General features: G+C 42.8%; 1 protein-coding gene across 2 annotated transcripts in view; it reads left to right on the forward strand.

Moving 5' to 3' along the window:
- Positions 1–1,674: 1,674 nt before the first annotated feature.
- Positions 1,675–24,860, forward strand: part of LOC147440074 (uncharacterized) — a 76,965-nt gene continuing 53,779 nt past the window's right edge. Inside the window, exons 1-3 of one of the 2 annotated variants that reach the window (XM_086485749.1) lie at positions 1,675–2,414; positions 3,248–3,281; positions 3,524–3,884. In XM_086485749.1, coding sequence (XP_086341875.1) covers positions 1,690–2,414; positions 3,248–3,281; positions 3,524–3,884 — 1,120 coding nt within the window. In that variant the 5' untranslated portion in view covers positions 1,675–1,689. Of the gene's footprint in view, positions 2,415–3,144; positions 3,282–3,523; positions 3,885–24,860 lie in introns of those variants that run through there. The other variant, XR_015184678.1, reaches the window with a different exon arrangement.

Consider the following 24,860-nt stretch of genomic DNA (forward strand, 5'->3'; position numbering starts at 1 on the left):
CTTCAAGATGCACACATATGTGATTGCATATGGAAAGAGGTCCTTGCTTTGCATCCGCTGAAATCAGCCTACAGCTTTCTAGCCCTGTGCGTATCCCCTAATCAATGCGCTCCAAGAGATGACATTCTGGACAAGAAGCTCCTGAAGCATGTTTTGTGCTTTTTGAAGTGCACCACATTTGGCGTACATATCAACCACAACATTCCCAAGCACGACATTCTTTTGCAACAACCCCTAACTAACAATATCAGAGTGAATTTTCAAGCTCACATCAACATCTTGTGTAGAGCTACATGCCTTCAAGATGCACGCATAGGTAATTGCTTCTCATTTGCTTAAAACAATGCAGAGCTTCCTGGCCACGATCAAGGAATTCGAAGAGATGACAAGAAGCCCCTCAAGCACTTGTTGTGCTTTATGTAGTACACCACATTTGGCATACATGTCAACAAAGGCAGTGCTAAGTACGGCATCTCTTTTCAACAGCCTCTGAATTTTTGTGCCCAATATCAGCATCTTACGTAGAGGCACATGCCTGCAAGATGCACGCGTAGGTACATGCCTGCAAGATGCGAGCGTAGGTGATGGTGTGTGCGCTCTCGCTTCGCATTTGCTGAAAACAGCGCAACGCTTCCTGGACAAGTAGCACTCTCTCTCTCTCTCTCTCTCTCTCTCTCTCTCTCTCTCTCTCTCTCTCTCTCTCTCTCTCCCGCTCTCCCGGCTAAGTATAGCTTTGACTCACTTTGCGAACCAAAATTAACTTCCTCAAATCAACGGATGCCAATTGGCATGCCTCCTCTTGCTCTGTTCCAGAAATTGGTATTAGATAATCGAGGTAAACAGATTAAAGAGACTAAGATTTTTGCACAGATTATTTCAATCACAGGAGTAACTATGAAGACACCACCATCAGCTAAAGGCTTCCTTCTACTCATTAACTGCTTACTGCTCTTGAGTCAGGTATAATTATGATCTATGAAATCATCAATTGTGTAAGATAAGGATCCATTCCAATTAGCTATTACATTTTTACTGTGATTAATCATTTCTCTTGAGCTAATTGTGTCCCTTAATCTTTGCAGATTTTAATCTTTGCCAATAGCAATAGTACATGGAATACATCCGCTGTAGCTGTCATTCCCTCTCCTGAATTGTATGCTCTTCTGGAGTTGAAGGCTCGCCTCGCAAATTCTGATGCATGATAGGTGCTTGATCTTCGAGCTTGGAATGAGAGTAGTTTGCAGAGCATTTGCAATAACGTCTCATCATGGAGAGGAGTGACCTGCAGTTATGTCTCTGGGCAATGCCACATCACCGACATCAATCTGACCAGCTCCGAGTTGGCAGGCTCTCTACCACCACATCTTGGAAACCTCACGTTCTTGTCCACCCTCGATCTCTCCTCGAACCTTCTCATGGGAGGCATTCCCATAGAGCTCTCTCGCTGCTCCATGCTGCAGCTTCTGTATCTCCACAATAACAGCCTCAAAGGTCCCATCCCAGCAAGCTTGTGCAATTGCATGAGCCTTGTTGATCTGCATCTTTACTCAAACTAGCTCTCAGGCCGCATTCCCGATGAGATCGGGCTTTAGGGAAAGCTACAAAGGCTATTGCTTAGACAAAACAAGCTGGTAGGAGCTATCCCATCTAGCTTGGGCATGTGCAAGAATCTCTTACTCCTACTTGCATATGAACCAGCTTAAAGGTGGCATTCTTGAAGAGCTGGGAGCTTTAACTAGTCTTACAAGTCTGTATCTGCATCACAACAACTTCATGGGTGCCATCCCTCGCAACTTGAGCAATTGTACAAGCCTTATAATTATCGAACTTGGCTTGAATGAGCTCTTAGGTTCCATCCCTACAGAGCTTGGCGAGCTGGCTCAACTTCAACGTTTGAGACTTTGGAAGAACAATCTCAATGGAATCATCCCAGAATCCCTTGGCAGTTGCAAAGAGCTTGTCATACTCGAACTCGCCTACAATCAGCTGTCAGGTAATATTCCTTGGGACACCCTCTTCAATTGTAGTCTTTTATGTAAGCTTGATATGTCATACAATCAGCTTGTTGGGCGTCTTTCTAGCAAATTGGGAAGGCTTCTATACTTACAACATTTACATATGGAATACAATTTGCTACAAGGCCCAATTCTTGATTTGGTATTGGGTTTAAGCAACTTGCAGACAATGGATTTATCCTTTAATCATCTCAATGGCACCCTACCAAAGAACCTTGCCAATGTGTTCGGAAATGTAGTGTCTCTGAAGGTTTCTCACAACCTACTTTCTGGAAATTTTCCGCCTTGGTTTGGACAACTAATGATGGTGGAGGAGATTGATTTGTCCCACAACAGGTTCGTGGGTACCATACCAGAGAATCTTTGTGACTCTGTGAGCCTTAAATATCTCAATCTCTGGTAACTACCTAACTGGAGAGATTCCGCTACATCTTAGCAACATACCAAAACTAATATCATTGGATCTTTCTAGCAATGAGCTCACAGGTTTGTTGCCATCAACTTTACAACACCTTCAATTTCTCAATGTTTCGTTCAAAGATTTCGAGGGTCCCATTCCCGTCTCTGGTGTTTTTGAGCACCTTGATGCATGCTGGCTTCATGAAAATTTTGGTTCAACTATACATAAGCTTTGGACTCCCCCCCATGGAAAAGCTCATCTAGGGTTGAAGATAACGATCTTGATTGCCTTGGCCACATTAGTTGTTGTCATATAAGTTGCTCTATTGGCAATTCTCTACTATACATATTGGCGAAGCAGTGCTAAGTATGGCATCTCTTTTCAACAGCCTCTGAATTTTTGTGCCCAATATCAGCATCTTGCATAGAGGCACATGCCTGCAAGATGCACACGTAGGTACATGCCTGCAAGATGCGAACGTAGGTGATTGTGTCTAGGGAGAGGCTTCGCTTCGCATTTGCTGAAAATAGCACAACGCTTCTTGGCCAAGTAGCACTCTCTCTCTCTCTCTCGGCTAAGTATAGCTTTAACTCAATTTGTGCACCAAAATTAACTTCCTCAAATCAATGGCTGCCAAGTGGCATGCCTCCTCTTGCTCTGTTCCAGAAATTGGTATTAGATAATCAAGGTAAAGATGTCTTCTTCCGTCCGTAGGACGCGTGTTGCACTCATTTCTGTAAAAAATCTCTTTGGAAATATATTTGCAAACTGATTAAATGCTTCTGGGAAAATGATTTTTTCAAACACCATTTGCGGGATCTTGCCGAGCTAGCCCTACGCAGACTTGCTCTGAGTCTGACAACGCGGTACCCCTCTCCTACTCTCCCTTTGATTCTAAAAACAAGTCAACTTCTTTTCAACAGGACCTCTCTCTCTCTCTCTCTCTCTCTCTCTCTCTCTCTCTCTCTCTCTCTCTCTCTCTCTATGTGTGTGTGTGTGTGTGCAGAGTTTGTTCTTTCATGGGTTGGATGCAGGAAGTGCTTCAGCAGTGAAAATTTTATTGGATTATTTAATCTTGCTTAATTTTGTCTTGATGAATTCATCAAAGGTTTGGCAGAAGAATGCAGAAACCAATCGGTTACAAAGAGTAAGCGGGGATGAAGGTGCACAGATACACAGCCCGATCAGCAGAAGGAGGGGTTCGAGTGGGGTAGGAGCCTCGAACAACAGTTCTAGTCTGGATAATCGCACTCAAGTTGTTCAGGAGGTGACAGAAAATGCATCGCTATACGACGAGCCGGGCTCAAGAGTCCACAAACAGGCAGTGCAACTCGCCAGGTCTTGTCTGCATTTAAAGGAACGGGCACTAAAGCAACCAGCTTGTCTTGTGGGAACTATTGAAAATCTAGTGCCAGGTATTACAAAAGTTGATGCCACTGCAATTGCAGCATGCTTTTTGTCAAAGCCAGGTAATCAACTGCATCTTACTTCGCTCTGTTTGTCTTTCATTCAGTATGTAAGTTTTCAACTCTTCGTGTGCACAGATGCCGATGATACTACTTAATTTTGTAAGTTTAAACTGCATGTTTGTGGAGCATTTCTTGTAATGACAATGCATTATTACAATATAACATAAGGGAGTAGTGGCAAAAAAGAGTCATATTGATCCAACTTTACCAAGGAACCCGATACATACAACTCTTCCTTGGAAACAGGCAGACTGGGTTAAAATTTTATCGATGGGAACATCTCATGAAAGTACAATGCAAGCCCTGGTGGATGCTGCTGATTTGAGAGGATGTTTTTTTTAACTCAAAGTGGCAGGGACAATACAAACTGTTGACAACCTCAAGCCAGATGTGCTGCTAATACTTAAGGGTCATTCTTTGCATTCATGGAAGGCAATTGGTGCCCTGATTAATTTACAAAGTGCCAGTACAGGTTGCTATGATAGTGATGCAAATGTCGGGAAGATTATCAGCATGGCTCAGTTATTTCTATCAAAGGCTGGGCCTGAAAGAAAATCTATAGTGGTAGGTGTCGGTGATTTTAAGATTATCAGATTCTTCTGAGTTAAGCGTGCTGAAGAAGATTCGTTGTTTCTCAGTTATTTGAACTGTTTCAATGTTTGGAGGGATGAACCCACCTCAAACATCACGGAAGTCCTTTCTGCATATTTACAAGCTCACCCCACCTCTTTAGACGTGACAACAACTCTAAATTGGGAATCCTTGTTACCAGCTAGTTGGAAGCTGCTGCACCATTTGGGCCATGGTCAGACAAGCACTGTCCACCTGGTTTCTGGAGATGATTCCAAAACGTATGCTGTGAAAGTTGCACATAAACGTTATAGGCTTGATAATGATCTGAAGTTTCTCAACGAGCTTGCAGGTATAGATGGGATACCCAGAGTTCACCTAGCCCTTAGCTCATCGGCACTTGTTTTACAACCTGTTGGTGTGAGCCCTTTACTCGCGAGTATATGTGTTGCTACAGAGTTATACTTCGAGTGGGTGATCTGGTGGACATACTGGAATCTGCACACAAAAGAGGAATAGTGAACAGGGATATACGCCATAGTTACCCGGAACGCGGAACAGGAACGGCAACGGGATCCCCGCGGAACGGGGGAACGGCTAGGGATCCGGAACGGGAACGTCGCGGAACGGGAGGTATAAAAAACAGCCAAATAGTGCAATTTTTAGCTCCTTGTGTTTAAATACAAGGAGTATTAGAGTGCTTTGACTCTAATACTCACAAAAAACTCGTTTTGAAGACCATTCAACCTTGCTATGACTAGATGATGAGAGAGAGAGAGAGAGAGAGAGAGAGAGAGAGAGAGAGAGAGAGAGAGAGAGAGAGAGAGTGAGATGGAGAGGGAGAGATTTGAGAGAGTGGGAGGGAGAGGAAGAGAGCTTGAAGGCTTGAAGCCTTGAGCCTTGAGAGAGTGAGTCTTGAGAAGGAGAGATCTTGAGAGTGAGAGGGAGAGAGCTTGAGCCTTGAGGATTAGCTTGTGAAGAGAAAGGGGGAGGGGGGTGCATTTTATGAGTCCTTGAGGCCTTGCACACTTTCAAAAGAAGCCCAAACATTTACTTCAATTTTTTCAATTTTTGCCAAATTTGTTTGTAGCCATTGGCCGTTCCAGGGGCATTCCGGAACGGTCCGGGGGCGTTTCGGAACGTTCCGGAACGGCCGTTCCGGTTTGCATTGGCCACCCGGAACGTCAGACATTCCGGGACGTTCCGGAACGTTCGGGAAGGGAACTGCCCCCCGGAACGTCGGAACGGGGGCTAGGGGGCGTTCCCCGGTAACTATGATATACGCCAAGAGAATATCATGATTGCAAGAAGCATTGGCAATGAAAATAAGAGGCTATTTATTTTGGATTTGGGTTTCGCTGCCAAATCTGGTTCCATTGAGAGCTTTTCTGGAAGCTTGACCACCGCCTCTGATTTTATTCTTCAGCAGTATCTTGACGAAGGCAGAAGTAAATGGGAGTATTACTTTTGCTGATGATCTGGTATCTCTTGTAAGATGCATGTTCTTATTTTATAATCGACAGACTGCCTCCAGACTACACAACGGATCAGGGCAGCCTGAATCTATCATGTGTTTCTGGAAAGAAGTCATGGAGGAGAGTGATCAATTTTGGCTAGAGGCACAGGCAAATGCTCTTAAAATGAATTATGCTGAGCTGAAAATATCTCTGAGATCATTGCAAGCAATTGGGGACTGATTGGTGTTGTATTGAGTGCCTTTCAAGTAGAGGCGTTCAATTTCCAAAATTATGTTCCTTTTACGAGCATCCAACATTGTGCATACAACTGCCCGATGAGCATCAGTCTTCTTCTGGCTCACACTATGTGCCCCATATACTCCTGCATCTTGCATGTCAAGCTTTTCTGCTAACAAGGTGGTAACATCTACGTTCAATGACATGACTGTTTCTCCCTCAGGTTCTGGCATGCCTCGTATCACAATGTTTCGGGATCTTTTCTCCCGTTCCTTGTACTCAGTAGGATCCTCGTGCGTATACATGCTCTCATGCGTATACATTTCTCCTGTCATGTGCCCCATAGTCTTCTCTTGTTTTACTATTTGTGCCCAAGATGGAGGAGACCCCTCGGGTGCATCGATTACATTATTGGTGACTTGTGTTATGTGATTTCCTTGTTCCAGCACTTGGGATTGCAGCGTTTTCATGGTGTCTTCTTGTTGCTGAAGCTTTAGAGCTTGTAATTTAATGGTATGATCCAGCTCTTGGTTGCGGAGTGTCAGGGCTTTGATGTCGTCATTTTGACATGAAATCACCTCATTCTGTTGTCGTACATGTTCCTGGATAGACAGTAGCAGTCCCCATATGTCATGGGTAGTACATGTAATTGTCATGTCCCTTGATTCCTTGGGGGGCGTGGGGGTCGTGTCCTTCGACATTGTTTTGATAGGTGATGAGCTCACTGTTCGACCGCTTCTTGATATCCTTTGGTTAATGTGCGATGATTGCATAGAGTCTGCAATAGCCACACAGAAGTACATGGGTGTCAAAGAGAGAGAGAGAGAGAGAGAGAGAGAGAGAGAGAGAGAGAGAGAGAGAGAGAGAGAGAGAGAGAGAGAGAGAGAGAGAGAGAGGTGCTTGTAGGTAGGAGTTCCCACTGTGAGGATGTCGTTTCCAAGCTTTACGAGAATGACTCGAATTTTGTTGAGACAGACGAGGCTGTTTCCTACATTTTGTGTCTTTTTGAGTTTGAATCCAATTTTGATGAGGTAAAGAGCAAGAAGAGACTAATGCCACCGGAGTCCCGCATTGGGACGTGGGTGCTTCCAATAGGCAAAGGGTTGCAATCGATGTTAAATGCCTCCTTCTCTGCTACAAAACCAGACGTGGAAATCTCCTTCCAACTGGCTCCTCGTAAACCCAAAACCAATTCTCACTCATTCTCAATCAATGGATTGCTAATTTTCATTTTTTCTGTAAATTTTTCTTTATTCATGTATGTGAGAAGCTTTTTTAGTATTCTTTCATACTATGTTTAAGAGTGAGAATGAGCTTCAATTTTTACCTCACTTTTTTTTTCCAGTCTCAAAAATGAACCAGTGAGCTTCTCTCGCCATCCCACTTACCAAATCTTGCCATTTGCAGACTAATTAAGATTTGGAAGTCTTCTCGTTGATTTAATCTCCTTGAGTAGTTTCTTTTAGTCTTCAAGAAAAGACATGGATCTTTTTATGTGCATTGTAATATACATTCCAATATGCACAAAAATATGCATACAAATATATATCAATATAGCATTGCAAAATCATTTGTGACCCTCACAATCTATTGTACGTTGTATTCTACTCACACCAAAAAAACACCAAACAGTCTATCGTATCTTCATACCATTGCATTTTGCTTCTATTATCTTGGTTTTGTTTGCACTCTATTAGCATTTTATACCATTTTGCTGGCACAAGTAGAGAGGAGCAAGAGGATAGTAATATCATTGCTCTCTATTTGTTCCGGCACAGGGGTACTATCATCTTTTGCATTCCTTGCCTCTATATTTGTAGAGGCACAAGTAGAAAGGAGCAAGAGGATAGTAGTACCATTGCTCTCTACTTGTTTTGGCACAAGGGTACTATCATCTTTTGCATTCCTTACCTCTATATTTGTGTGTGCATCTAGGTGAAAATTACCAAGAGGGTACAAACACAAACATATAGAAAAGAAGCCAAATTGTATAGTAGTATATGTATATTAATTATATATATTAATATTCAAGTATATTAATTTGTGTATATTAGTATATGTATACTAGTTTGAATTTATTGTATCCTCATACCATTGCATTTTGCTTCTATTATCTTGTTTTTGTATGTTGATTGTGTATATTGGTAATCAAGTATATTAATTTGTGTATATTAGTATGTAAGTATATTAATTTGTGTATATTGGTATGCAAGTATATTAGTATATGTATATTAGTTCGAATCTATTGTATCCTCATACCATTGCATTTTGATTCTTTTATCTTGGTTTTGTTTTTACTCTATTAGCATTTTAATTATTTTGTTGGCAGAAGTAGAGAGGAGGAAGAGGATAGTAGTACCATTGCTCTCTACTTGTTCCGGCACAAGGGTACTATTCATATACAATATAAATATACATCAAATTAAACATACAAATATACATTGAGATAAATAATTAAATATACAAAGGTGGAGAATTTTGCACTAAGTCATGCAACTAATGATAATTTAGTATCAGACATGGTATATGTTGGAAGCAAGGGCTCTGTGAAGAAATTTGTTGAGCAATTTGACTTTTTGGGGCTACATCCATACACAATGGCAAAGTATATGCCAAAAACAACAAGCATTGTGCTCCCTAATTTTGACAACCTATCACAGCATTGGCTTTTTGGTGATGCTTGCAAACATTGGTGGATGACCTACTAAACTTAAGGCTTAAGCTTTCTTAGTTAAGCTTGGGTAGACCCTTGGGGTAGACTGGTCATATTTTTTCCTTCCTTTGAATGATGGTGATGTTTGCAAACATTAGTGGACGACTTATTGAACTTAAGGCTTAAGCTTTCTTAGTTAAGCTTGGGTAGACTAGTCATATTTTTTCCTTCCTTTGAATGATGATAGTAGTGTCATCAACGTTTGAAACTAGTTTGCAAGTCAAAGTAGCCTATGGGGCCTCAAAATGAGGGATGTTCTATATTTATTCTTCATGTTATGCCATAACCCAACCCTCCAAAGAGTCTCTAGAAGCCAAACTTTCGCCAACAGCGAGAGTCATTAGTAGCAAAAATTGTTCAACACCATTTTCCAACTATTGTTGGAATGCCTTCTACACCCTTCAACCATTCTAGTATTTTAGCTTCATGCTCCAATGCAAAAGCCACATTCTTTCCTGTAGAGTTTGGCAGCAACTCTTTGACCAAAGTGATCCACTTTGCATAGCACTTCTCCGACCTCTGCCAAGCTGGCTTTCAATATCTTAGCCTTGTACATCAATGCTATTCAAGTATAGGCTAGATGGATCAACTTTCAATAAACCACAAAGGCTTTTCCTGAAAGAATATACAAGACTCACTTACACAATCAAAGAGCCTTGTGCCTTTTCTATAGTAAACCACTAAGCGCAAATCCCATTTGTAAGGCCTACAATTACTTGTAGTAGTTCTGGAGTTTTGATGACTCCCATGTGGAGTTGTATGTAGAGGGTGTCTGTTAGTTAGATATTTTGGGGCTCTTACTTGTTGTTGTGACCCACTCTACTGAGATGGAGATTATTTGAAGTCTAAATTAATGCTAAAGTACATGCAAAAGTATTCCAAGGAATGTTTATATATTATTTGAAGCTTGATCATAGTTGACTCTAAACTCCCCGGCCTCTTGTTACTAGTAGAGAAGAGTTTGTATTTGTTCAGTTCACTCATCCAAAGATTGTTGCACAGTAATCCCAAATCAAGTTCCTTAGGCAACTTCTCCTCAACATCGTCAAGGCCAATAAGGGAGCAAGGTCCTATTGGTAGCCTCACTCTTGGTCTTCGCTTTGAATGCGGCCAAACTCTGCTAGCTATTAATATGAAGCATTTGTTTAGTTTGTATGTACCTTCTAGTGGGTGGGTTACACTTTGTGTTTGGGATGTGTGGTTTCAATGGTGGTATTTAACTTGCACTCTCTTGTCATTGGAAGGCCTCGCGATTTTATCACTTGTTGCTTGTTATTGGCTTGCCCAAAGGGCAAAAGCTGGGTTTTCTTTTTTGCTAATGAAATATACAAGGTAATTTAAAGGTAATATTAGTCCTCATTTTATTTATGGCCATTATGTATAATGATAGGATATCTTGTTGGCATCCTCAAGAGATGCAGATATGGAGAGGAGAGTTCAAGCCATGTTGCCGTATTTACCGACACTTCTATCTAGGGAGAAGGTGACCATTGTGGAGAAGCTACTTTACCGAGCTACTTCAACAACTTGAGTCTGTCCGACACAACCAATCCTCGAGGAGTTTCCTTCAGTCTAGCAACATCTCCCTTAAGTAATACACAAGAAGCTCTTTTCATTCCATAAAATCTACGTTTGGACGAGCTTTTCTTGGTCCATCACCAATAGCGACCGGCGCAACAGCAGCTTCCTTCAGCCCAACATATCTAATGCTGGAGGAGTTACCCGTAGTTCAATATCTTAACACCACAACAAAACTTTGAGTCTTCTCTAGGGTTCTACAAAGCAATATACTATCTGTCGATTACTTAAAAATATGTAATATTCAATCTGTATCAAATATGTTTATTTGTTTGCATATTATGTCTTTTTCATGCATCTCATATATGAGGTGTCTTTTTGAGTGCATGCTAAATTTATTATGCATGCTATTCCATATATTTGATTACATATTTCTATCCTTATCTTGAATATTGTACATGAGGTGTTCTAGCCCCGCATGCCTTCTATTGCTAATGTGTTTGAGCATCTTGTTCTCTTGCTAGCTACATGAGATCCAGGGGGATTCACTAAGGTTTTTTTGTATGGTACCACGTGACTGTACAAGAGGGGGGTTTTTGGATTTTTTACATAAGCGTATACAATAGGGGTAGCCCCTCATTATTTCATACTCATATCGTATACATAAGAGGGGGGGGGCTACATATAGCTACCTGGGCCACCTTAAATACAATGGTCTTTTCAACGGGGGGGGGGGGGAGAGAGAGAGAGAGAGAGAGAGAGAGATTTGATTTGGTATTAACATCCGCGGGGGGCCATAAATGACCCATGGGACCTCAAAGTGATACATAGTCTCCCCTCACGAGGGTGTATGGTGTGGTGTGTGTTATTCTCTTTTTGTGTTCCTATGAGTGTCTTTTGATGCTCAAGTATGCGGGTAAGGTATGTTCCGAGAGCTGTAGCGGAGGGGTCTGTCTTGGATAATAGGTCCGCAAAGGTAGAGCAACCGCTTAGAAGTGGTTGAAAATTAGCTCGGATGTGAGCGTATTCTGGGCATTCCAATGTCACATGTGCTTCATCTTCGGGAGCTTGCATTGTACATGATGTGCATATCCGTTTAGAAGCATCAATTTTCAGCCAGCCCTCTGTTTCTATTTTGAGCATATGTGACCTTGTGCGCATCAAAGAGATGGCTCTTCGTGCCATGTGGGGCATGGGTGTTCGTATGTGGGCCTGGGCTTCCATTGGGTTTGTGCTATAGTCTTCCCAATACTTTGTGTTGACATGCTTGCAATAGTATTCAAATTTCGAGCGGTGTTGAGAGAGAGAGAGAGAGAGAGAGAGAGAGAGAGAGAGAGAGAGAGAGAGATTAATTAATTTCCACCTACTTGCCTTATTAGAAAAGGGCTTCACAAACAAAGAGTACTTTGAGTAGCATGTTGTGAGTTAATGAAGTGTATCATTGGGGAGGTAGTTGGCCTCACATCAACCGTTGCTTTAGGATTCATTAGTAGGTGTGTGTGTGTGTGTGTGTGTGTGCGCGCGCGCGCGTGCGTGCGCATTGATGAGTACTTTCCTGGTGTGGTCTACTGTTGCCAATCCTGTGCACAATGCTTACACAAAGGCAAGTTAGGGCTCTTTATTCCCCAGTAGTATATTGCACTCCACCCTTGTAACTTACACTGAGGTATGTGTGTTTAATTGGGAGCAATATTTTTCCTCCTCCCTGGAGAGATGTAATCCAGACCTTTTGCATTTTCCAACTTGGAGTTTGGCACCTTTGGGTTGAACGAGCAACTGTCAAGGAGCATGCTTGGTCAACAACTCAAGCAGAGGAACTAGCAAATGTGAAAGCTGTTGTCTTGCATGAAGATTTGAGGAGAATCAACTTGGAGTATGAAAATGGTGGCAAGAGATGAAAGCCACAATGAATAAGGAAAGTTTGGCGTTGGCACTAACTAAAGTAGAAATAGCAAGAGACGAACTTCAAAAGGTCGTTAGAAGAATACAAGGAGTTTCCAATTGTTTTCTATATAGAAAGTTGGCACCTGGTTAGGATTTTCATAGGTCATGTGTCCTTTGACTTTTCTCAATACCTCGAGGTTTTTTTTTCCAGATACCATTGTACCAAGCTCTGAAGGTTGCGATAGGCGCCCGCACAATTCAGGCAAGAAACATACAATTTTCCTAACCGGTGAAAATAAGGGCAAACTTGAAATTCTCCCAGTTTTCTCTTCATATTTGAAGCTTTTGCTGGTAATTACACTAAAACTTATGTAAATTTTCCGGTTTTCTTAAAGCCAAGCTCAAAATCTAATGACCATTTTACAATTTCAGTCGGTTAAAATACACTAGACCCCGAGTTTTTTCTGACATTGCCACCCGTGCGATCCCTATGCGAACAAGGCTAGAAAACTACAATTTTCCTAACCGGTGAAAATAAGAGCAAACTTGAAATTATCCCCATTTTTTTGGTCAAAATTTGCAGCATTTGCCGGTAATTACCATAAAACTTATGTAGATATCCCGGTTTTCCTAAAGCCAATCTCAAAATCTAACGAGGATTTTACAATTTCAACTGTTTAAAATACACTAGACCCCAATTTTTTTTTTTCTGACACTAATTAGGGCAAGTACGAGATAAGGTAGAGAAGAAGAAGAAGAAGAAGCAGAAGAGAATTTTAACGTCGTAGAAAACTATCCCAAGAGACCTTAAAGATCTATCTGCCGAGGAGAGTTGAACTCAAGACCTGCTATTCAAGAGAGAGGGAGATGTAAGGGAGATTTACATAAGTTTTAGTTTAATTACCAAATTTTGACCAAAGAACTTTGACCAAAGAATTTCGAGTTTGACCTTACAGGAAAATTTTATTTTTCTAGCCTTTGCCCTATAGCTTCTTCTGTTGCTTCATTAATCTTGCTGCAATGGCGTCGCTCCGACAAATCTAAGTCCTGTGCGCGCGTGTTGCTGCACCCACCTTCCTCCCTCGCGAGACTGCTACCGCATCTTCCTCCCTCGCCCTCAGCTCCTAATCCCTCCCTCAACTACGCGCACAAATCTGCTGATTGGCAAAACAAGCCTTATAAATCTGTGTCCGAGCAAGCTCTACGCATATTTTCAACAGTTTAAATTAAGAGAGAGAGAGAGAGAGAGAGAGAGAGAGAGAGAGAGAGAGAGAGAGAGAGAGAGAGAGAGAGAGAGAGAGAGAGAGAGAGAGAGAGAGAGTGAGAGTGAGTGAAATGAAATGAAATGTTATGTTGGAACTTGGGGTGTAGGGGTGCTGTTTGTACTTTGTTTGTTGGCTTTCTTCCTTCCTGCTAGTTATGTGCGTCTTCCATTACGGCAGTACCATTCTTTTTGTAAAATTGGTAATGGGTTATGAAGTGAAGATGAGAGCACTCCGATTCACCAAGGATGAGTACAGAAAGAAAATCTGTTTGTTGGTGTTGTTGCAAAAGCTTTCAGATGTATGGTCTGGCTGTTTTTAATGGCCCAATGGCCTCAATCTTGTGGAGTTCTTTTGCTTAAATGCTTCCTGGAATGTGTAGATGTGAATATGCTTATACATACAATTGTGCACTCTTATGCACATGTGCTCTCTCTCTCTCTCTCTCTAAACCACATACTTTGTCCTGTTAAGCCATTTCCACTAAACTTGAAAATCTGCAAACACCTCAGTTGACAAGAGCATCGAAGATGAGACAGGATAGAGTGTAGTTTTGTACTTAGATGCATTTGCATTTGCCCCTAAGTAAGGTGTTGGAACTTCTTTTCATATTGATGATCACAGATATAGCTATCGGAGTCGAGTCTGCAGTCTTGGAATTATGCAAGGACCTGCCTGGAAGCCTTGCCACAATAATGTGGCAAGGCTGTACAAATGGGGCCCTCTCTTTGGTCTGTCGGTAGTGAAAGCGCTGACTGGAATTCCAATGGGTGCGTGCCAATTTTGTAGGCATAATCGAGGGAGACTAGAGTGACGACATGGCATTACCATACTGAATGTATGAGGAGAGCAGGCGTGAATCAGTCAGATGATCTAAGGGCCTGTTTTGAATTGCGATCAAATTTACACAAACCATGGTTATGTTGAATTTCTTTGGGTTTTCTCCTAGTGGATTGAGAGATGATGAAATTTAATGGAGAGAGAGAGAGAGAGAGAGAGAGAAGAAGAGAGTTTTTACGTCGTAGGAAACTATCCTAGTGGATTGAGAGATGATGAAATAAAATGTAATGTAATGTAGAGAGAGAGAGATGAAATGAATTGAAATGTTATGTTGAATGTCTTCTAAAGGTCATTTTGACCTGTGACACCAAATTGATACAATCCTAGTGGAGTTAATACAATGTTTGGGTATAAAATAAAATAAAGTAAAATGAAAGCTAAAAGAACATGAGTGCTCGAGGATGTCCAACTTTGGGCTCTATCCAAGGATGTACTGCATCGGTCTTTGAAGAGCATCGTTAATGTCCGTCTCTGTAAATAGTTGTATTGAACGACTCTCATGTTGTGCCAGAATAGTCTTGATCCTATGACGGAGCTCCATCAATGTCTTGGTGGTCCTCGTAGACGTAAACGTCTCTCTCCCAAGCCCAATGGCTCTAGGTGGATTTGAAGTTTGAGAGAGAGAGAGAGAGAGAGAGAGAGAGAGAGAGAGAGAGAGAGAGAGAGAGAGAGAGAGAGAGAGAGAGAGATCTTTAGTACACCCAAGGCCTATTGAGTCAAAAAGTTAAAATCCTAAAAAGCAAGAAGGATTCTTTGACTCATGAAAACTTTGAGTCAAACCTAATTGGGTCTCCTCGCTATGGGCAAAGCCTTTTCCATGCATGGTCCCTGCGGTGGGCAGATCCTTTGTCTCTTTTGCGGTTGGCATTGGCACCCTTTGCATCATCTATTAGGACGTGCATCCTCTGTCTTGCCTTTGTTGCTAGCAATGGTCCAAGGCTTCCCATCTACAACCGCTTTGCCCGCTGTGGACACCAATTGTTGGCCATGCATGCCTCCATTGTGTTCACAGCCTGCTTCCATACTTGATGGCTTGCCTCAATGCTAGATTATGTCAACATATTGCCACCCATCCATGCCACTCTCATTCCACACAACCAATTGATGTGCCCTTCGTTACCACATTATATCTGCTCCCAATAACAGTGCCATCACTTACCTGCCAGATGCAAGTGGTAAAGATGAGGGATGACTACACTTTGAAGTATATGTGACTAGTATTGTGCTCAATATGAAACCGGCCCGTGGGACGGTGGACTTTGGTTTTCACCTGAAATTCTTTACTTTACTTTAGATACACAGAGAAACTTTACGAATAAGCCTGTGACTAGAATTCAACGCTTCAAGACAAACCACGGCTTGGCAGCTAGAGCGCTACCAATCAGACAACGACACCCTGTTGGCCCCAAAGACTGGCGCCCCTTTCGGTACTTCTTTATTCTTATTATACTTGAGAAAAACCTGTAAACTTCCACAAAATGTCCCACTTTTATTAGGCTGAAATTCCTCTACTCCAACCCGGTTTCGGCAACATAACCACAATAGAACTCTCCACAGACAAAATCCCAAGCAAACATTGACTTTCCACGCACTTTAGAGCGCTTTGCAAAACCTGGCGAAAAATTGCAGCTCGCTGAATTCTCTGTTTTGCGCTCTAATCCGCGTGCTGATCACTTTTCTGGGTAGCCCTCGAGCTCTCGCACCTATAGGGTCACTTGCCCCTTGAATTAGACGAGATTCCTCGCGGGAAATCTCTCCAAAATGGCCTGTACAAGCACCCAATGCTTTCCCGAGGCTCCCCTGACAAATAAACGATCCGAACCCTTGCACCTAGCCCTCACCAAGCTGTCCAAACCTGTCCATGGCTGTAATTGCAGGTTTTTGACCCAATTTCGCCAACATAACGGCGCAAATATCCCTGTAGGCACGTCAAGGACACTTTCCCTTGCGGTATGGAAGCTTTCTAGTGAGTTGCAGGTCAATTTCAGCATGCTGTAATTTCTGTTTTGCCACTTTTAGGTGCCTACTGCCCTGTACACGCATCCCAAGGCCTTTCCGAGGCTCCCCTAGCGATTCCCTACAATTTAGGTGCAAAACCCTAAACCTGTAGAAAAACACAGCAGGCTGTAATTCTCTGTTTTGGACCGTATCGAGCGGAGCGAGCACGCCTATGCGTGTCTCAGGTGCTCCCGCACGCAATGGGATAGTTCCCCTATAATTCGAACGAGTTTTCACGCGAGAACTCTCTCCGTTTTTACATTCCTTTGCGATGGAAGTGTGCGTACCTGAAGGGGATTAGCAATTAGCTAATCCGGTTCATGTATAGAAGGCTCTTGCCTTGGCAAACACACATAAAACCCACAGAATTGTACATGGTCATCTGAGAACCCCAACTAGTGGGGCATTACCATATGTGCAAAGGGGGGAGAGAGATGTGCGAGAGCAAATCATCGTGCTACATAGAGCAAGGGAGAAGGCAAGCTTTCCATTAAAGCTATGATCACCTGCACCCACTACTCACAGACACTGTAGCACTTAATGGGCTGAAATCATCCCCCTCTTTTGAAATGGACGTCCCCTCTTGCTGATGCTTCTGGCAATTGCATCAGGAGCCGCTATGTGTCCAGTTTGCCGCTTTTGAGTTAATTCCCTAGTATCCACCAACTTATAAGTGTCGCGAGGGGCCTAAATGACTTTGAACTGAGCCTAGACACCCTTTTAGTACTCGGATTCCAGTGCCGATTAGCCCGACCAACTCGTGGTGACCTGCCCTTCCCCACTACGGGTGAAACTCTCAGCCGTTGGCCGTTTCACCACAATGTTTGACCATTTGCAACTGCAAAAAGAGGGTCCCAAAAATTAAACAAAAATCATCCGAAAAAAACCAACAACTCAAGTTAGCAATTGCCACATCCTCGTGACATACCACAATCTTAAAATCGCAAACGTCCTCGATTGCGTGCCATATATACACGCCATAGATGATCTTTTGTTCGTAAGCACCCTTTTATCATCGCATGTATCCGCAAGAAAAACTGTCAAAACATGTGTACAAATGACTTAATGAGACCTTCATACTTTTGTCAAACTGTACACTGCTATTGCATTGAATCCATGAGTACATTCGATGTACTAGCTCTATCATTACCCCTCCTATGCAGACGTTGGGTTGGGGCATACATAGGCTGTAACCCAAAGGCCTCAAGGTAAAGCTACAATACATTTGGTGACTCTGACAGTTTATACTCTTCCATCCACTTTGCATCCATAGGTAGATAGTTCTTGAACTTCACCAAATAGCATCTTTGCAACCTGTCCCTTAACTTTTACGTGTGCAAAAGACTCTTGCCTCCGCAAACGAGCATAATTCCACAACACTGTGAAGTACCACCCACGACCAAGTAAGCTCAAATTTCAAGATGATTTATCGATGCGTCATAGAATCCAAGCAATCGCCTCAGAGAATCGGCAAGCAGCGTGTCACCTGGCATACCCACATCACTCCCGCAGGAGATCTAGTGGCCAATCTACCACCGTGAGACCTCTCCCTATCTCATCTTGGTTCATACTTGCAAATCCTAAAAACGCATCAAAAAATCAGCCCTAATTTGACCACTTTTTGGCAGGGCGAAGATGCGGAATTTCCCGTCTCTTCTGTGAAGAGAAACCCTCTTCCTTGATGTCATTCATCCTGTCAGTCATAGTGTAATTCCAAGTTTCTGTACTCTGTGTCTTTACCCAAAACAACCAAGGCTCACTTCTTGAGGAAAAAGTGATTTTGTCCCAGCAATGGAACCATGAAACCGGCCCGTGGGGCGGTGGACTTTGGCTTTCACCCGAAATTCTTTACTTTACTAGATACACAGAGAAACTTCACGAATAAGCCTGTGACTGGAATTCAACTTGGGAGATTGGTCCCAGGTTTACATCAACGCAATTGATCAACCAATCAAGAGCCCCACCCTTCCTACCTTTCCCTTGGATTGGCAAATGAATGGGGACAATTATGCCATTGGGAAAGTCACCACAATGGCAGTTTTGGACTCATACGAGCTTGGAAACTTCGTCACGCGCAACTCTCGAAAGCCAACGGATTGTACGGGAGCGAAGTTGTGGGAGCGTGTCAATAATTGGATCCGATCACTCATCATTCTCAAGAGTACACCATCTGTCATCAGTCACATTCAATCGATGAAGAACGTGAAGCACATTTGGGATATGCTTTCTTCCTATATGATTGACTTTCTCTAATGAAGAGGATAGCTATGGAAGTGCAATTGAGGACCCTCGAAGTGAAGCACTCGTCCATGAGGGATCATATCAAAGAGATGTAGGAGCTTCATCAGGAGATACTTCATATGGGAAAGCATATGAAAAGATATAGTATTTTAAAAGATATCTTTGACTCGGAACGCCGATGTGCAATTTCCAAGAGGTTTTTCCATTTGGTTTTTGAGAATAGAAACTCTTCTTAAAGGGTAGGGGCAATGTCAGGTAGCCTATAGAGCTTACGACCTATCCCTCCATGGCAAGTACGTCCGTAGGGGTCTTATAGTATTCTAAAAGATATCTTTCACGAGGATTGTCGGTCTTTGTGTGCGTAGTGATGATATATGGCAGGTACGCTCGTATTGGTGTTATGCTATTCTAATAGGTATCTTTCACTCTCGGACTGTCGGTCTTCCTGTGCGTAGTGATATTATAGTTGTTGGATATATCTATGTTCTCTCTTCTTCTTAATCCTGTGTGTGCAATTAGAAGGTAATTCTATCAGTGAGGAGCACTCCTCATTATCTCAATGGTTGGGTGGAGAGTTGACGACTTACCTCTGTAAGGATTCTAGGTGCTAATCCTTAATTAAGTACTTAAACTCATGATTAAGACTTAAGAAACTTGAACTGTACCTGAGACAAGGACTCTGTGTTTGATTGATTGAATGTGTGATACAAGGGCTCCTTATATAGGAGACGAAGATACATAAATGAAAAGACACGTCTTTTGATGAAGAGACATAAATGAAAAGACACGTCTCTTGGTGAAGAGACACAACTTCAGACGTAAAGACACATCCTTTCGGCGCAGAGTTGCAACCGCTGGGCGAAGAGTCGCACCCGTAGCATGAAGGGGTGTGACCAATCGTCGAAGATGTGTGGCTTTTGGTGAAGAGACACGTCCTTTGGGCGAAGGGGTGTGACCATCCAAGCGCAGGGGTCCTCCTTGGCATGGCACTCGGCGTTTTTCTGCAACTAGGAGTAGATGTATTGCTGTTAACATAGTCACAATCGTGACATTCCCTCCATTTAAAATGAGAGCCCGTGTCAAAGAAATGACTTCTGATGTTGATAGAACTCTGGAAAAGCATTGAATCATTGAAAATCTTCAATCTTTGAGTTATCGGAAACCTCTGTCTTGAACCTTTGCTTCTTGCGGAACCTTTTTGCTTTGACTGCTAAGTCCCATATCATTGCATTGTTCAAAGACTTTTTAGAGGAATTGGCTTAATCAGGTTGACTGCAACAAGAGATTGATCTTCAAAATCTTTCATGTGATGTAAGCCTTCTGGTTCAAAATCTTCCAATAACTGTGAAATACTTGGTAAAGAGGAAATCTTCTCAAGACATTCTTCAGATGGGGTAATTTCAACTTTAGTAATCTTTGGACAGGATTTTGGCTTGAGACTGTAATCATCTTCCAATAATGAATCCCAAAATTCTTCATAATCATCTTCAAGAACTGTCACTTTATGACTTGCAATTGGCATATCATGATCTAGTAAAGAATGAAAGAAAGCATAGTCGTCTTCAGACTCGGAATCTGCAACTATCTCCATATCTTTGTCTTCAGCAATTGATTGAGGAGAAGTTAATGAATTCAAAAATTCATCAATAATAAAATCTGCATCTGCATCGGAAATCATATTCTCTTCATAATCCACCCTATCATGTCGCTTGACTAGTACACGTGAGGCTTGAATCACTCTTTCCGCATGAGAAAGCCCGTGTAAAGTCAATTCACGTCCATCTTTGAACAAATTGATAGTATGTCCTCGAAAGCTAATTGCTGGATCATATTGGAATAACCAATGCTGACCAAGAATCATGTCGTAATAAGATAAAGGCATGACTTCGAAGTCCAATTGGTCTGCATAAGTTTGAATCTCGAACTGCAATTGTCGAACTGTCTGATCACAAGTCAAAATTGATCCATCTGCTAATTTCACATCATATAAGTGAGATGTCTTTTGAGTTGGTAAGCCAAGCTGTTGAACTATTTGAGTGTTGACGAAATTATTCGAGCATCCGCTGTCCACCAAAATATTGATGGAGCGACCATTGAGTAGTCCAAGAAGGCTCAAAACTTGCTTTGAGAGAGACTCCAAAACTGAAGAATTGCACTGAGCATGCTTCATAAGAATACTCGTATCCTCTGAGACACGAATCGTATTGACCACATATTTTCCTTTATCCTTAGCAGAATCTGGTTGTTCAGAATTCGATGATGTTTCCGCGTTGGAATTTCTTTTCGAATTAAACAGATTTGGTCTCTTTGGACATTGATACCATCTATGGTCACCACTGCAAATTGTACATAATCCTTCCTTCTTTGAAGTCGAAGATCCATTTGACGAAGAGCCTTGCTGAGTATTGGAATGCCGATCTTGAGAAAAATCATATCCTTTATCACGATCAAGTGGAGGAACATGTGAAGAAGATCTGCTTTCATATTGTCGATCTTGAGAATAGAACCTTGAAGCTGAATAAGGTTGCGTTGCTTGCTGTGTGAATTGAGACTGATGTTGCTGACTTTGGCTATAGCTGTCTCTGCAATCGTGTTGTGAAAAGCGAGCGCTGTTTGAAGATCTGTCACCAGGGAGAAAATTCCGTGTAGGGCGCCGATTATCGCCAAGACGCTCCACATAGGCAATTGCAACATCCAAGGTGGTAGGGTTGTATTTGTGCACATCGTCCTTCAAGTTGGGTTCGAGTCCGTCGATAAAGTTGTGAAGTTTATCAGAGCAACTAAGAGTCTCTATCTCCAGAGTTAGCCTTTGGAACTCTGTGATGACGCGGCCAAGGAACCTGTCTGGCTCAGGCTGCAAAGAGAGGACCAGGTATGAAAATCCGCATTGGCAGGTTCGAACGCCTTGCGAATAGCAGGCCGGAATTTATCCCAAGAAGGTGTGTGTTTACCATCAGTAACCCGTCGTTGCCACCAAAGAAATGCTGTATCCTTGAGCAAAGAACTAGCATGTGTAACTTTTTTACTCTCGACCAAGTCTGTGTTGGACAAGTAGACCTCCATTTTGAATAGCCATTGGTCCAGCACACGCTTGTCACGGCGACCAGTGTATGGTTCCGATAGTTTAACATCAAGCTTCTTCTTCTGTGCAAAATTAAAAACTTTGTAAAGTAATTGAAGTTCACGATTGTCTACCTCTTCAGTTGGATCTGGTTCGTTTGGTCGTCTACTGAAGCTTCGGAAGAATGTGTTGAAGATGCTGCATTAGTAGTCCGAGAAACAGCAGGACGACTTCGAGAAGTGTTTTGTGTCTACATCTCATCCAAGTGAGTGTGAAGTGATACGAGGCTTATGGAAAGTGTGGCCATTTGCCCCTTGATAAGAGTAAGGGCATCGTCAGATTGACCACCTCCGTCCTGAGAATTCGGCATGGTTACGTCTCAAAAGAAACTCGAACAGGTGCAAGTTCTGGGTCGAGAACAGGTTCGGGGACGAGTGCTCTGGAGCGGAAAATGCCTCTGGAATAAGTTCGCGCTCTAGAGTCGGGGAATCGGGAATAATTATCACTCCCAGTTCTGAGCAGAGAAATTCACCTGCAAAATTTCATCGAGAAATTTCGTGTACTTGTTCTCGTCTGCCATGTGTGCGAAATGTCTTGCGTAGAGAAGGTGCGCACAGAGCAGAGCAAGGGAGAGGCAACGTACGTTTTTTTAATTATTTTTATAATAACGTAAGCTCATAAAAGCTTTTTTTTAAAGTTATAAGTGAATTCACATGGGGTTTTAAAAAAGTATGGGGTTGACCGGCCACTTAAGGCATACAAAAGTGGGGTAAATGAATTCTATAGCGCTAGAGATTTTAATACATTGCGCCTTGCTGAAGGTTGACGTTAATTGAAGGCCAGCAAAGAGTTAGTCCAGCGATTGCAATTTGCAGCGAAGAGGCAGCCCAACATGGCGTTTCAGCCCAGCGCATGGGGAAGGGAGGGGTGCGATTCTCTGAGAAGGGGTGCGAACCGGAGGAAGGGGTGCCAGCACGAACGGTCAATTCAATCCAGCAGTCCATCAGTGCAGAATTTCAGCCAGCACCTCAGCAATTCAATGATTTGAAAGTTACGCAAAGGGGTTGCCCGGGGAAGGGGTGCGCAGGGTTCTCATGGTACGCTCACACACACACATCTTGCTTCTGTTCTTTTTATATTTATATACGTGAAACAGAAAGATACTTTGTTACCTCATGCTCGCGTATGTGTGCATGTACCACGTTTCTTCTGCTTCCATACAAATCCGGAGGCGTCACGGAAAGCTCTATCAAGAGGCGTCACGGAAAACATGGCCAGCGGCCGAAGGGTCTATATCAAATCAGTCACGCCCAAGTCTCCCGTGTGGTGGAAGAACTTAAGGGTTTGGGCATGTGGCCAATCTAGTGTTATTTGCATAGTTCAGTTTGTGTGATCCCTGCCACACAATGGAAAATAGAAATCAATCGTTGTGTCCAAAGCATTTACACCATGGTTGCTAGGAAGAGAATATGAACTCTGAAGGAAGTTGCGTCAAGATTAAAAGATGGGCTGCCAAGAAAGTGTGTAAAGCCGTAGTCGAAAAAAATCCCATCATCGATGAATATCAAAACTGGTTAGTCCAGTGGGCAATTCGTCATGAGTATGGAAACGCAAAAAAGCGACCCTTGCTGAAGGTGACTTTGTATTCTTAAAGGTTCTTGCAAAGTCAGAAACCATGAAAACGGGGAAGTGTGACAAACATTTTCCTAGCTATCGTGGTCTTTTCAAAATCTCCCAGTTCGAGCATCTTTAGGGTAGTTTGGACTCCATGCGGGAGCACCATGAGGTGGTAGCCTGGACTCTTCTTCACCATGGTTCATGGCACGCCTAGATTCCAGTACCGGCCACTAGTGTGGTTGTTTCCACCTCCCATTTATTGATTTAGCTATCTTTGTACATAGTTTGTTTCTTCATTAGGAGAGTCTCCCTAGATGAGGGTGTAGCCAGCTCTTGAAGGGGCAGTTTGTAGTCCAATGGGCAGTTTTCTTAAGTAATGGAAGGATCTTTTTATTCAAAAAACAAGATATGGGACGTAGCTTCTTATGTCCAAAGCATTTACACCCTTGGCTGCTAGGAAAAGAATATGAACTCTGAAGGAAGTTGTGTCAAGATTAAAAGATGGACAACACAAGTTAGAGGCATATGATCTTCTCAAGAATTTGTGTGCTCTTGTGGAGAAGGAGAGCAATGCAGAGTTGAAGACTATTCGTTCGAAACAAAGGTGGGGAGTTTACCTCCAAAGCATTCATCCAATTTTGTTTGGACCATGGCATCAAGCGCAAGCTTGCAAATATCGGATCGCTTTTAGAGAATGGAGTTTTGGAGAGGAATAATAGGAGAGTGGTTGATGTAACCGGCCTGTTAACTTCAAAATTGGCGGTAGACTTTACTTCAAACCTTGATTTAGCTTTCACCCATTATTAGTCGTCTATTCTACTTGTGCTATAATGACACAAGAGAGGGGAATGGGATACGGATGCTAGAATGCATCTGTATGCGAGTCAGACACCAGATTGGCCCCTAAATAGGCGCCCCTTTCGGTATTTCTTTATTCTTTAAAAGAGGGAATAAAAGCTGTGGTTCCCTACAAGCTGCCCCGCACAATCTGGGTTGAATTTCTTCTGTTCTGGCCCGATTTCGGCAGCATAACTGTACTAGGACCCTTCACAATCAGTATTCCCACACATTGGATGACTTTCCCGACGCATACAGACACTTTGCAAAACCTGGCGAGAATCTGCAGCACGCTGAATTCTCTGTTTTCTGCCCTGAAAATGCGCCAGATCACCTGTACAGCGGTCCCCTTGCGTCCCCGAACCTCTTGGGGGTATTAGGGTCCGTTTAGGGCCAAAACCCTAAACCTGCAAAAATACACAGCAGGCTGTAATTCCCTGTTTTGGGCTCCGTTTCGCGTGCCGGTCGCATCTGTAGCAAGACCTCGAGCTCCCGCATTGGTAGGGCTACTTGCCCTTTGAATCGGACGAGATTTCGCACGTGAAACCTCTCCGAATCACTTGTACCAGCGGGGGATTAGCCGCTAGCTAATCCAGTATCTGTGCAAGAGGCTCTTGCCTCGGCAATCGCGCATGAACCCACACAACTGTAGATTGGTCAAATGAAAAGCCCACTAGAGGGGCATAACCATAAAGAATAGGGGAGAGAGAGAGGAGTGAGAGGTGTGCAGGTCATGACATC

The sequence above is a fragment of the Adiantum capillus-veneris genome, chromosome 16 (genome assembly GCF_014529385.1).
Source record: "Adiantum capillus-veneris isolate H3 chromosome 16, ASM1452938v2, whole genome shotgun sequence".
Taxonomy (NCBI): Eukaryota; Viridiplantae; Streptophyta; class Polypodiopsida; order Polypodiales; family Pteridaceae; genus Adiantum; species Adiantum capillus-veneris.